This window comes from Dermacentor albipictus, chromosome 5, assembly GCF_038994185.2.
Source record: "Dermacentor albipictus isolate Rhodes 1998 colony chromosome 5, USDA_Dalb.pri_finalv2, whole genome shotgun sequence".
NCBI lineage: Eukaryota > Metazoa > Arthropoda > Arachnida > Ixodida > Ixodidae > Dermacentor > Dermacentor albipictus.
Window position 1 is genome coordinate 53,479,583 of NC_091825.1, and position 15,207 is coordinate 53,494,789.

General features: G+C 46.5%; 1 protein-coding gene across 5 annotated transcripts in view; it reads left to right on the forward strand.

Moving 5' to 3' along the window:
* The window catches only part of LOC135913268 (neprilysin-1-like), a 159,969-nt gene that overhangs the window by 117,655 nt on the left and 27,107 nt on the right, over nucleotides 1-15,207 (forward strand). For all 5 annotated transcript variants that reach the window (XM_070538383.1, XM_070538384.1, XM_070538385.1 and 2 more), the window contains exons 2-3: nucleotides 11,613-11,709; nucleotides 11,843-11,971. In XM_070538383.1, the coding sequence (XP_070394484.1) occupies nucleotides 11,954-11,971 (18 nt within the window). In that variant the 5' untranslated portion in view covers nucleotides 11,613-11,709; nucleotides 11,843-11,953. The remainder of the gene's footprint in view (nucleotides 1-11,612; nucleotides 11,710-11,842; nucleotides 11,972-15,207) is intronic.

The window sequence follows — 15,207 nt, forward strand, 5'->3', positions numbered from 1 at the left end:
GAAGTATAATATGGATAGAATTGAACATGCTCTCAGGAATGGAGGAAGCCTAAAAACAGTGAAGAAGAAACTAGGAATTGGCAAGAATCAGATGTATGCGTTAAGAGACAAAGCCGGCAATATCATCACTAATATGGATGAAATAGTTCAAGTGGCTGAGGAGTTCTATAGAGATTTATACAGTACCAGTGGCACACACGACGATAATGGAAGAGACAATAGTCTAGACGAATTCAAAATCCCAAAGGTAACGCCGGAAGAAGTAAAGAAAGCCTTGGGAGATATGCAAAGGGGGAAGGCAGCTGGGGAGGATCAGGTAACAGCATATTTGTTGAAGGGTGGTGGACATATTGTTCTAGAGAAACTGGCCACCCTGTATACGCAATGCCTCATGACCTCGAGCGTAGCGGAATCTTGGAAGAATGGTAACATAATCCTAATCCATAAGAAAGGGGACACCAAAGACTTGAAAAATTATAGACCGATCAGCTTACTGTCCGTTGCGTACAAACTATTTACTAAAGTAATCGCAAATAGAATCAGGAGCACCTTAGACTTCTGTCAAGCAAAGGACCAGGCAGGATTCCGTAAAGGCTACTCAACAATAGATCATATTCACACTATCAATCAGGTGATAGAGAAATGTGCGGAATACAACCAACCCTTATATATAGCTTTCATTGATTACGAGAAAGCATTTGATTCTGTCGAAACCTCAGCAGTCATGGAGGCATTACGGAATCAGGGTGTAGACGAGCCATATGTAAAAATACTGAAAAATATCTATAGCGGCTGCACAGCCACCGTAGTCCTCCATAAAGAAAGCAACAAAATCCCAATAAAGAAAGGCGTTAGGCAGGGAGATACGATCTCTCCAATGCTATTCACAGCGTGTTTACAGGAGGTATTCAGAGACCTGGATTGGGAAGAAATGGGGATAAAAGTTAATGGAGAATACCTTAGTAACTTGCGATTCGCTGATGATATTGCCTTGCTTAGTAACTCAGGGGACCAACTGCAATGCATGCTCACTGACCTGGAGAGGCAAAGCAGAAGAGTGGGTCTAAAAAATTTATCTGCAGAAAACTAAAGTAATGTTTAACAGTCTCGGATGAGAACAGCAGTTTACAATAGGCAGCGAGGCACTGGAAGTCGTAAGGGAATACATCTACTTAGGGCAGGTAGTGACTGCGGATCCGGATCATGAGACAGAAATAATCAGAAGAATAAGAATTGGCTTGGGTACGTTTGGCAGGCATTCTCAGATCATGAACAGCAGGTTGCCATTATCCCTCAAGAGAAAAGTGTATAATAGCTGTGTCTTACCAGTACTCACCTACGGGGCAGAAACCTGGAGGCTTACGAAAATGGTTCTACTCAAATTGAGGACGACGCAACGAGCTATGGAAAGAAAAATGATAGGTGTAACGTTAAGGGATAAGAAAAGAGCAGATTGGGTGAGAGAACAAACGCGAGTTAATGACATCTTAGTTGAAATCAAGAAAAAGAAATGGGCATGGGCAGGACATGTAATGAGGAGGGAAGATAACCGATGGTCATTAAGGGTTACGGACTGGATTCCAAGGGAAGGGAAGCGTAGCAGGGGACGGCAGAAAGTTAGGTGGGCGGATGAGATTAAGAAATTTGCAGGGACGGCATGGCCACAATTAGTACATGACCGGGGTTGTTGGAGAAATATGGGAGAGGCCTTTGCCCTGCAGTGGGCGTAACCGGGCTGATGATGATGATGATGATGATGACGACTGCGAAATGACCAATATGTCTAACGAGAAGAAAGGGGGTTAACCGAGAGGCCCGATTGTGATTAATCATATTATGAGAAGCCTAGAAACAAAGACACCAAGGAAAACACAGGGGAAATTAGTTGAACTTACGAATTGAATAAAAAAATGATGAATCAATGGCAATGAAAGTGGATGAAAAAACAGCTTGCTGCAAGTGGGAAACGATCCCACGTCTTCGCATTACGCGTGCGATGTTCGAACCAATTGAGCTACCGCCGGCGCGTTTCCCGGTGATATCACCAAAATGTCTAACGACGGCTTGTAATGACCACAATTGATTACGAATGACTAAACATGCTTAGTAGTGAGCGGCAATGACTAAAAGAAAGAAGAGAAAGAGAAGAGGCAAAGAGAAAGAGGTGAATGATAGGAGGAGGAAGAGTAGGCTTTCGCCGTTCCCCTCTTAAGAGAGATCTTAAGAGACCCTGTAATTTTTTTATGTTGGCGTCCATAAATGGCACTTATTGCCGCGATCGGTGCGACCAATCGGTGGACGTCTGCGACCGCGATTTCCGTTACATGCGACGGAAATCGCGCACCGGTGGGAGGAAAATCGCACCATGTTAAACAGGCTTAAGGCGCAAGTGAGTGCAAATTACTCGAAAAAGAAAAGGCTGAGAGTTATCGAAAAAAATAAATAAATAGTCGATCACTTATTGTAACACTACTTTAAACATCGTATAACTCTCGTAAAGGTGCACACTTCCACATTATGCGTTAACATCACGTCACAAGGAGTTATGTAAATTAGGCATGCTGCAACATGGCAACTGGTGCCACAGTTAGGTTTTGTTGGCATACCTGTAAATTTTACTCTGATCAATCTAATACCCCTGTCACACGGGCATTCGAAAGTCTTTTGCGAAGAAAAGACTTCTCCCGAAAAATAGTTCCGCTCGCAAACACACGACAGGGAGCGATCTCTTTTTAAGAAGCGTTCTTTTTTGGAAGTGGCATTCGTCGATCTCTTTGGAGCTGAAAAGGGGTAGCCTCGAAACCAGTGGGCCAGGGTTATTATGCCAGTGAAACCAGAGGATGGCAGATCACAGCGCGAATGCGAATTCATGGAAAAGCTCCTGCTCAGCGCCTTCAACATCACGGTATATTGTCACGTGGTCGTGACTTTGAAGAACACAGTAGCAGTACTGTGATCGACAAAACTAACTTTTATTGGGCGAACCTGTGTCCACAAAAACAGGCTACACTTATAGCACAACGATAGCGGAGAACACGGTCGGCGATCGTCGAAAATCTGATCAGCGGGTCAAGCGCGTCGGCATTTATACAGCAGTCGTCGAATGTTCCAGACTAATCGTTAGGACCCGCGTGCCTTCCACAAAGTTATACACCATTCGCGTCAGGCGATGAAATCAGATAACACAAGGTTCGGCGACAACAGACAGCGTATAGAAGCACCGATAACTTTCCAGAAACTTCGCATACATGCAGGCGCGTCACGCGCTGTGCGATAACATTCTTAGGCGGTGAAACGTGTCGCCCGATAAAGACAAACAAGTACACGTGTCAATATCTTTTTAGCGAATAAACATTCAAGTGTGATGTCCTCTACCTAGGTGTAATCCCTCGGAACGCACAGAGAAAATACGCACTCAGATTTCCGGATGGCGGTTATTTTTGGGAGAAGTCTTGAGAGAAGCAGAGTCGACGTGCACGTATCGAGTGTCGTTCGGAAACGCACTTTGCGTCAGTCCACATCCTCAAACGAATGAAAGACAGCTACGTCCGCGTAAAGCAACGCGCCAAGAAAATCACGCCAACGAGTCCCGTAGACAAAGCTGACACCTTCAGCGCCATTTAACGCGGAAGCAGCAACGATGACTTCACTGCGCCGAGGCACAGCGCTCGCTCGAATTCCGCGCTTATCGCGGCTTGTCGCCGCTCAACACCAGCGTTTCAAGCGCTCCTTCGCGCATCCTCCCCGCGCACCGTGCCGCCTTCGACGACGACGGGCGTGTCGGCGTCGCGTCAACGAGCGGCGTATCGCGTGTTGCCCGCTCGCGCGCATTCCACAAATCGCGCCGGCATGCCGCCGCTGCTTATCAGCGGACCGCGTTCTGAGAGGGGCGCACTTGTGGGAACTGGGCTATCGACATATGCTGGGCCACTCGGGCTTGCGAGCGCACTGTTGCGATTTTTGGGTATACACACGCATCACCAATGTGGGACGAAACAGTGTGTGCGGCAAATCAGTTTTGTGGAGGCCCGTGCGGTTGAGGAAAGTTCACGCAAAGAAAGATTTTCGTGCACGCTATGGTGTAGCGCGAAGCTACGAAATGGATGGTGACAACTGAACTCATCTCGAGTTAATCGCGCGGGCACCGAATCGATGAGAAAACTGGCCTTCACAGATGTGGGTAACTACCGCCATCCAGAAGGAGTGTAAAAATTGGCAACCATTCCACTCTGTAACGATGGAATGGCAGCGAGAGCTGACGACTAGCTCTCAGACGAAGAACGCGGTACTTCACCTATACCGCGGGTCGGCCCGACGGTATGCTCGTCGAACGAGTTGCGGCCGGAGAAAACGCCACTTGCGTTAGACTTGTCCTTTTGCTTTATTTTTTCCTCGAATGATGGCTCGCCCGCAAAACATACCCGAAAATAAATATATACCCGCGATATGGGTTAGGTAAGGTGGAAAATAAAATAATACGAAACAGCGTCCATCATCGGACCCTGTAATAACCGTTAAAACTATAAACAAGGTGATTGTCACCCGCTGCCTCGTCTGGATTTTCCCTAATTGCACAGCACTTTTCGTGCGAAATTGGCAATTGGAAAGAAGTGTCGCCAAGGGTTGAAAAATTAAGCGATCTGCTAAGGGAGAGAGCCAAGGCAACAGCCGAGCAGGAAGGAAAAGCGAAAATTAGCAAATTTGAAAACAATGTGACAATGTGAAAATATTTATGGATCAATATCTCTTTACTTAAAAAGGGAGTAGAGGAAACGCCGCCGGAAGTGGAGAATAATTGGGTGTGTTTTGATTCACGCTTCTACAGTCATCAGTAGAGCCACCTGACGTAGCCACTTCTCTGCTGTACTGTGTTTTTCTAACCTTCTGCGGTGGGCGCAGTACGTCGCAGCGTCCTGCGCTCTACGCGGTTGTACGGGACTGGCGACCATGCATCATTACGAAACGTTCCAAATAGCAACACTGGTCAATTTTAGCACTTACATTGGTAGAGCAGTAAACCAGGGATCCAAAAGAACTGTGATTGTTGAGCAAACATATATTTCTCTATAATTATTCCAGGGCTAATTAAAAAAAATGCTACTAGAAATCTTTACTTTTTACTTTCGCTTGTTTACTTGTTCTTAGCAGCGTTCTTCCTGCACTTCTGTCATGCGCGAGTCCATTTGATGTCGTTCCTTGTTTGCCAAGCAAAGGAGAGGTGTATCTCACAGGCGTACCTGTGAGGTACACCTTATTTCAATTCTCTTTTGCGGGTTTACGCGTCTTTATGGCAAATGATGGGCATGATTCACAATTGTACTAGTAAAGCCACCTCCGCGCCCCCCTCATTTGCATAGAAAGAGTTACTTCGGCTTGCCCATCCCCCCCCCCCCCAAAAAAAAGAAGAAAAAAAAAAGAAATCCTGGGTACGTGCCTGCTCTACGATATGAGCTAACGAGGAGGCTAACAGATAGCAGCGGGAGGGCAAATTAACTGGCAACTCGAAGCGCAGGGAGGCTGAATATGGCAAAGGCGTTTTGCGGAAGCCTGCGAGGTGGAGAAAAGGTCATGACAGGAAAAATCGTTTCTGGTTTCACGATACAGTCGGACGGATGGCAATTTTCTCTCTCCCTTCATGCGTACGCTCAAGCTTGTTTTATCTGTCGTAAAATCGAGCGAGAATGTTAGGGGGAGCCGAGCCTCTCGACCTTTTCCACAACAATGTGAAGCAAACACACAATGAAGCCAGAGGAAACAGCGGGGATATTAAGGGTTAAGCTTAATTGAAACGCATAACTAATGCGGAAAAGAGAAAAGAATTAGTGCACCAATAGACAACATGCCGCCGGTGAGAGCCACACCTACATCTCTCGCATTAGGCGTGCTGTGGCTTTGACCATTTTGCCACTGCAATCACCGCCATATCATTCACTTTCTCGCGTAATTTTTGCATGTGTACGGGATTAGCCCAGATGATGATGCTTATTCGCAACCCGTCTTAAACGGGGTGTCAAAAATTAGTCACCAATAGCCTGCTTGATTTAATCAGATTTTACAACAGCCTTCAGACAGCCTTCTGCCTGTCTGATCTGGATCTCAATTTTCGTATTTAAAACCTCTATCGCCATATTGCAACTTTACCTGCACTTACAGCGACCCTGGCTTTATTAATCTCTTAGCTGCTTCTTTCCCACAAATACTCTAAACGGTTTTAACTTATCTCGACTGCTGACCACCTAGTCATTGCATCTTTGAATTGAAACGATTCAGGGAGGTGGGCATTCCCTGCATGTCTCGCTGGATGAACATCTTGGCATTCCATTACAATATACCGACTCGTATCTGTGCATTCTTTTGCAACAAACGCATGCCTCATCATCTGGCGCATATTTAATTTATTTAATGCCTCATTCTGCGGCGCCTATTCTTAAACTTAATCAGCCTCAGATGTTTTAGCGAGCGCCATTTACGGCAGTGGCGGCGGAAACGATGCGTGCGGATGAAACGTTTCACACCGGTGAGTGATGCTGGCTGGTTAAATATAACAATTAAAAATGACAGTTAATCGCTACTACACTTATCTGTCTTCATTGTCTTGTGCAATGTACGTATCTACAAATGCCGCAATGTTTCTTTTATATTGTGTACAAAACATGGCGGCCATGACGTATTTCCGGTTCCTGCAGTTGCTTCCGGCGCATGAAGCCAGCAAAAGCATAACCTTCGAGATCTGTCTCTGTTGCTCAGATGGAGCCGTCGCCGGCGCGCAGATTTGGACACCACCTATTACATGCTACGTCGAAGATAGCTGCGCTGTTGGCAAATTTCGCCAGCGTATATAAATATAGTCAGCGTCTGCGTGCTGCCACGTTGTGATGTCGGATCAAACCGGTTTTTTGGAGTAAGGTGTGAGACTAGGCACTTAGGGAGCCCCTCAATAGGTCTGTCCATATTGAGCGGGCAAGCGCAGTGCACGCACTGCACGCTAACGACTGTGTCTGCGAAGTGTTACATTCTTTTGCCCTTTCCGCGCCGCGGAAAGAGCTTAAATTGACATCTAAACAGCGTTTTCTCTTCTCCTCGCGGGCGCCGCGCTCCCAACCGGAGAGTCAGCGTGTACATCGCGCAAGTGCGCCTACGTGCACGTCTGTGCTGTGACGCCACTCATGGAGGCACGTGACTTCGAGAACAACTCAAAGCAACATCACTTATTTGTTTAATCTGTCGCCGCAATGGACGAATTAAAATTTAGAGAAATAAGAAAAAATACAAACCGAATGTCTGCATGTGTTTAGTTGTACTTCGTATCGTAGCAAGAGAGACGTACTTCCGTTTCGTCTGCTTGTCCCCACGTCGTGCAGTCGCGCGCTCAGAAGGCGAAACTGTCATTTTATACCATGTTCCAGCGCCCCGATCAAGTCCGTTCTTCCTATCGCACCTGTCTCGCTGCTCGGGTCTGTGCACTGACTTATACCGCTAATCAGGTGTTCTTGTGCAGAGCGTGCAAAATCGTGCGCTGCGCGAAACAAGCCAAAAGCAACAGCTCATGCACCAGACCGTCACTGAAAGTGTGCCACTCAGCAAAAACGCGAGAGAGGGAAGAAAGAAGAAGGTAGGGACCATGGCGTGTACGTGAAGCGATCCTTCAGTGCCTGTATGGGAGAAAGCAGGGAAGGAATTTCGGTCGCGGAGGCTAGAAGGAGCGAGCGGATAGAATGTCTGTGTTGGCAGTGATGCTCGCCTCCTGAAATCGTGGGTTAGCGGCACTTCAAATAATTCGGTTATTTACTATTAATGAAATAATTTGAAATTTTTCTCATGTAGAACAATCTTTAGAGGGCACGTGACAACTTCAAGCGCATAACCAAAATTTGCCATGTGGCCTGGTGAGGGGCCCTTTAAGCGACTTCCTTGTAGCTTTTGTCTGGCGTCCATTTACTAACTGACTGGCAGGAATAAAATTCTCTCGGTGCTATCTTCTATATTCTCATGTTGAATAATTCACCATTGCGGAACATTACTTCGTGGCATGAACAGGAAAAATGAACCGCCTTAGACAAAAATGTGGTCTTCCTTTTCCCACTTGCGCAACGTGTGCACAGGTTCGCACCAGTATTTGTAACCTTTCTTTTTCAGAGACGAAATCTGGAGGCCGCGGCTCAAAACACTACTTTAAAGATGTTGTCAAATGTTGACAATGACGAATATCGAAACTTTCTATCTTTTGTTTTAGTTGTTCTGAGACGACTTTCTCATTACTTTAAAACTATAGCTTTAAATAACAACCTGGGCTCATTTGTCGGTGGTCGGAATGCGAAAAGCCAGAGCAACCACCGATTTTCTCAAACTATCATATTTCATGATTCTAGGTTGGGCCTTGGAAAACAGCTTTGATGCACTGTGATGGCCCACTATGAAGCTATTCGGTATGCCTTTACACGAGGCAGCGACAGTTGGAGGCCCATATCTCTTTGGCATAATAGGGGGCGAGGCATTCAAATTAGCCGAAGTCCCTTGAGAAATCTTACTATTGGGAAGTTAACTGGCAATCTAGACCAGTAGAAGAAAATCAGCCTATAGCCGCTAAGACTCCAAACAGACACCACCGTTCCTGTGTCCGTGCTAGATACTCGTGAATTGTGCCCCGTGTCCCGTTCCTCCCTTTGTTTAAAGTATTTATAAAATTTTTTTGAATATACGCCGCAAAATGCGCGAAAAATCCCAGGTTAACATCCGCAAGTTACACACGTTCTCCAAGGCCAAACGAAAACGGATAAGGTTGCAGCCGTGTTCGTGCGCGTTGAAAGCTACGCAAATGAGTGTCATTAGAACAGGAACGCGTAATTGGCATGATGACACTGTGGGTATTTCATTTACCACAAAAGTGCCGCCACCACCAGCCACTGGGGCTGCGATGAAGATAAATAGTTAAACAAGAAAATAGGTGCACACCCGTTTCATCGCTCGTCTGAGTGTTACACACGCCGATCTTCCAGGCCACGCTTGGTGTTGTTTGTTCTGCCGGGTTCAAGAGCGACCGTGCCTTATCATCGCAGCACGGCCAACGTAGTAAAACATTTGCCGATCTCGCACAACGAAACAAGCTTCCTGGAGCTCTCTGAGGGCGTCTACGAGTAATTGCCGCCTACTTACCCTGGACCCTTCGTTACGGCTGCAAGTGCCAGCTAGCCACTCCCGCAGGAATTCAACACTGTTCCACCGCCTTTGGCTCGGTGTGTCATTTATGAACGCGTAGCCTTTTCGTCTTGTAATGACTGGTACTCCAACACACTATGCTTGCTCTTCTGAAAAAAAAAAAAATTCGAGAAAGCTTTCGAACACACCGTTGTGCACTGGCACTCAGTACAACGTCCAGCGTGTCTCTTTACAGACTGCACTAAGCCGACTGTACTCCAAAAGAACATTTCGCGAAACAAAAATTCTTGGACCCTGCCTACATACGTCGATAGCGCAGAAAGCCATTTGTGAGCTGCTGCATCTTTCGAGGAACACAGCTAGGTCGCGGTGACCATTCGCAGCTCTGCTAGGCATCATAGAGCATGCGCGTAGGGGTCACTTTCTCCCTCTTTTCCCTTTTCTATTCTCATTTCCCTTACTCCCGAGCAAACTGGACGCTCGTCTTGCTGACCTCCCTGCCTCTCTTTATCCTTGGCCTCTCTCTCTCTATCTTACGTAGCGATAAGCGATCGAAAGTATCATCCCAAATCCGAATCGCATGCCTCCAATGTTGCTTCTTCCGCTACCTTGACAGTGTGTGGCGACGCTGTCGACAGCTGTGGCAAACTTTACTGACGTCAGACATTTACTGACGTCAGACATTTAATCGAATACATTGCAAAAGTTTGATTTAATTTGATTTCGCTCTAGGAAGATGGCACAGACGCTTGTCTTTATACGTTTAGAAGGTCTCGGCAGTTAACAATGTGTAGAGAAGCCCATTAAGCGGGGCTGTTACGGAATGCTACCAATCGCACCTTTTTTTTTTGGCGTAGCGTACACACTGCAGACATAATGGCCGTCTGCGGGTTCCAAGAGGTGTCGTCTCGCCAAGAAGAGGTGTCGCCTCAATACCTTGACTCCGCTTGTGTTGATGTTATTAACAATCTGAATCGGCTTGTCCTGATGATGTAATTAATTTCCACTAGCCATGTAATAGCGCAAGTTTAGCGAGTCACCGCAATACTGCACTGATTACGTCTTTTTTGGTCTCTGTTAGAAGGAGGACGCTATGACCCCTACCTGCCTGGCATTTCTGGCAGTCTGTCAAGTTTTATAGAAAAGTTAAGATGTTGCTCGAAGCGAATACGAAAAGCCGAAACTATTCTTGATTGTCTCTTACAAATTGTTTTCGCTTGCGCATCGCACACAAATGGTGAGACATAATGACAAAAAATTTGACACAGTTTTATGTCTATGCTAAACATAAAACCACGTGTTTATTTGATCTCAGTTGATGAAAATTAAAAGGTGCTACAGTGCAAGGAACTCGGCACGCAAAGCCGAACAAGAACGGACGAGAAATCAGCCTGCTATGTTTTTTTACATTCCTGCTCCGCTCCAAAAGCCAGAGCGCCAGACTGTCGACTATAAATGACGAAAAAATTCACTGACGATTACGATACTCCCTAAAGCGAAATTTGAGTGCAGCTCTGTACGTGTGTTCACTTCGCTGTACATTAGCTGCCGCGGACAATCTGTCTCGTGCGGCACATTGCGAACGGATCGAAGTGTGGCGCGACTGCCTCGCTAATCGGGAGATCGCGAGATGCAGCGCGTGGGTGACGCGTCGGCGCGATTCACAGCCGCCGCCGAAGAAGACCTCAGCTCATGCAGTGCTTTGTTTCCATATATGGCATCGGTCGACGCGCTCGCCGCACGCCATCGGTGAACAGACGACGGTGAGCTATTCTGGCGCCATATTGCAGCGGTCGTCTGCGCAGAGCCCGTCTTGCGTGGCACTATGCGTTTCTTCTCACGCTTTCGCCATACCCTCCTCCGCGGCTATTCGCCTCATGACTCCGATGCAGCATCGTTTAGCGCTTTCGTCCTTGCGCTGTCTTCGCCATCGCCGTCTTTCATCCCGCGCAGCGCTCCACGTTCGCTCTTTTATCCTTCGCTGTGCTCGTTCGCTCGGCTACGCCGAGGGACAACGCCCACGCGAAATGCAGGAGCATGAACCTAAGAGCTGCGCTTTAAAGCTAGTTCCACCGGTGCCTTCATGTCAATAATGAAGGTTTCCTTATGTTTAATATGGCGTAATTATGACAGAAAGCGTGGTAAAGGAAAAGTGAATCCAGTCAACGACGAATACCTCCTCTATACTTTCGTATGTACAAATCGTTATAGTCAACCATGATATATATGGCGATGTAGGCTTATGTAACTGCTTATATACTAATTCCATATACACAAATCAGTTAATACAGGTACGTAAGGGTTATTATGCCGGGTTAAATGTGATATAGAACTACACAAATGATGCACGTGCTATCTTTTAAATAACGAGTGCTATGTTTCAACAGAAAACAAACAGGAGCTAAAGCGCAACGGCAACGCTTCAATAACAGTTTTTTTTGTCCTCTGTATCGCAGTGTGACGCGGGAGACCACTGAGGAAGGGGGCCCGACTGGAGCCTGCGCAGGAGGTGCAACGCCGGCGGCGTTATCTTATCAGCGAGCCCTTGCGAAGGTAAGAGATAAGGACAGAATGGGACGCTGACGTTCCCCCCGCTTCTTCGCACTGCATACGTGCACTCCGTACGTATCTGTCGCACCTCTACGCGGACATCTTTTGTTTGACTTTTTTTTTTACGATGCGGCAGGTGACCGTTCGCCCAGATGAGCTCAGTTCGCGCCCAGTGCTGGAGAGCGGCTGGATTATCGTCGCCGTCTGATTTACGCGGCTTCACAGAAGTCGCTCACGAGATCCGGCCATGGCGACAAGCAAACAGGTGAGTGCTTGTATGCCGTGTCTTCAAGCGGGGGACCATAGCTGAGCATAACACGAACAGCGCTGTGTGTGTGTGTCTCTTTATTATGTACTGTGTTCTAGAGCTGCGCTCGTTCTGTTTCCAAACGTGCCGTGCCCACCAGCCTAAGTCACAACCCTCCAGAAACACGCCCGCGTTTTTTTTTTCTTGCATCCCGCTGTAGACGTGTTACGGCGACGGTAGAAAGGGACGTCAGGGGCGAGGTTAGTTGTAACTTCTCATCATGGTTATACACAAATCTTTAGAGGGCAGGTGCTTCTTCCGGCGCTCGGGACCGAGGGTGCAGTGAGGATTGGGTCACTGTTGGAGAAACAGAACTTGGGGAGACGAGAGTCGCGGCTAGGGCTGTTTGGTTCTAAATTTTGAAAATAGAAGCTCCGAGGCGCGTAAACACAGAGTGTGCGCATAAATGGCTTATATTGGACACTCCGAGTGCGTACGACTCTATCCTGCACCTTTGTTCCCGCCTTTGTCGTTCGGCTTAAGCTCGTTCGGCTTAAGCCGAAGCGGGGCAACTTAAACACCAGGAAACGAGACAAACTGACGCCACAGGATTGGCCGTGACTTGAAACTCTATGCAAGTGAGTGGTAATTCCTTTTGTGGGCGTCTTTCGTCTGTCACCGTGGTTTATGTGGCGCTGTTATTGCTTTTTTTATAGAAATCACTGATCAATTTTTTGGAAATTTGTGAAGATCACTGATATAAGAGATGTGCGTGTTTCACAACTGGGACTCGGTAATGGGCTTCGTCACCCAAATGCCGCGAGGGATCGTGAGTCGTGTTCTAACGCGAAAAGCAGCGAAGTTGATTGATTCGCATTGTTGGCATCATGCATGGTTGGGTCGTTAAGATGTATAACGCAAATAGTACTGGCACCTGCACATAGCGCTGCGAGATTTGCAGTGACACGAGTATCAGTGTACCACGTATCAGTGTACCGTCCTGATGATTGCGCCAGTTTATAGTGACTGCTAATTAGATTTTCGTTTGAGAACAACTTTACTATGTTACTATATATATGTTTCAGTGAAAAACTGATGTGGAAAGGTTGCTGAGAACCGAACAGGGCCAGTCTCTTACAATACTTAAAAATCCCTTTATTGTCATTGTTTGTGTGCGCCAGTCGAGTCAGTGCACATTATCAGGATAAAAAAAATATCGGTAATCTGTCGACATTCATATAAGGTGCCGTCGAATACGTCAAGGCGAAGCCTCTATCATGTTGGACGGTTGCGCAATGGGGCTGAAATCGTCGTTAGCGTGGCTGAGGAGAGCTCGATAAGCCTCCCCCTTGATGCCTATGAAGTAGAGTGTGTATTGTTTGCGCTCACTCAGTGCCTGAGATGGACTCGGGAAATTGCAGGAAATTCCGGTTTGAAACGGTATCTCTTACGCAATATTGAGAGAATGAGCTTACACTCAGATTGTGAGTGGCCGAGTTACTCATCTAGTTTGCCTCAACGGGATACTCGAATTAGTTCAGTGCTAAGTGTATGTTGCGCATCCGTAACGTGAGCTAGGCTGATCGTTTCATTTCCCGCAGTTCCCATCTCGTTTCGCTACGCTGCCCGCCATGCAAACATACGTAGTTTTTTTATCTCTACACTGTTGCTCTATGTGGATTTAGAGTCGAATTCACGACCTTGCCGTTGTCTCATTCTCTCATCATTGTGTCATTCCTGAGATAGTCCGTTTGGGAAGTGATATTCGGTTGTGTATTGCATGTTCACTCTCATGACTGTTATCAGTGTGCCTCATTATGTCACCGGGCTGCGGCATCAGCGAAGCGTATTGCTCACTCCTCTGTTTCATTTTCCCGACCTCGCCAGGTATAGTGACTCATGGTTTTTTACGCAAACAAATTTCCGTGCGGCATACGCCAGCATCTAAATGTACGTGTTCAGCCCCTGCTCAGGCAGAAAACTGTGGCAGTGGCCTATAGCACTTCAATTCATAATCCATCGCGTATACCCGTCAATTTCATTCGTCGGCATGTTGGGGGATATTTGAAGTTTTTTCGGTTCTTTTCTGATTCGCGAAAAGCAGACGTACAGCAGGCGGTTACACAAGCATGGCGAATGGCCCTGCAAAAATAGTACACACGAACGCCAAATCCTCAATTTGGTACGCAGCCACTTATGCTTTCTCGATTTGTAATTGGAAGACAAACACAGTACAGGACTTGTAAGGGACACAAGCCCAAGTTATTTATATTCTTGTCAGTGCGAATTTGGTTCGCGTCGACAAAAATATACAAATCGTTTGTTCTTTACTCAACAGAGAATAAAAAGAAATTCCTGCCGGACGTACCACAATTATAATCCGTCAAGTGAATAATTCGAAGAACCACACATTCAGGATAAAATAAATTGAATTGCACAATTGACTATATAGGTTTGATAAATAATTAATTGTGAAAAGTGAATCTATTCCGCGCCAATTCAAGCAAATATAACATCGAAGATCTTGCTCACTTCCAGGTGTTTGTAGAAAGCTGAAGGAATTGTGTGCGCGCCAAATGGTCTATTTTAAATGGTTCGCGCACGAGCCTAAATTTTCTCTTGGCTTTATATAACTATCTAAGCGATGGTGTACAGAAACTGAATTCCAGTTAAATATCTGTTAGCAATAATGCACAAGCTTTCTTTTCGAAATGCGAAACATGTCTCGCATTTTCCTGATGCTCTTGCCATTAGATTTCGTTGCATTAGATTTGTCTCCTTAGAATGACGCACATTTGCAGCTCGAACAATGGGCAGCGATGTTTCCCGATACCAGTTGTAGTTGATTGATTATGGTAGTGCCTGTGTGTTCACGTGCTCGTCACATCATCCTCCAAAATGCGACCAAGATTTGCGGACTCAAAGCTACAAAAAAAAAAGAAAAAGAAAGAGAAAGACGTGTGCACGTACTCGCCGATAGTGCTATCACATACAGAAACGTAACTTAAGGAAACACACTTATCGAATGCGAAACTTCTTCCTGCAGTCGTTATCGTGTTTGTCGCTATATTCGTTGTCGTTATCGTGGGGTCGGCTACGACCGTTCTTGGTACGGCATTATGGGTGCTCTCGTAATCGCCATATGCACACCGGTTTTTTTTAGGCTGTGGGTCGGTGCAGGCTCAACTGAACGCTTGAATAATAAACTGCGCTACTTAGCAGCGTTTCACGCCGATGAACCAGGGTTGTTTCTG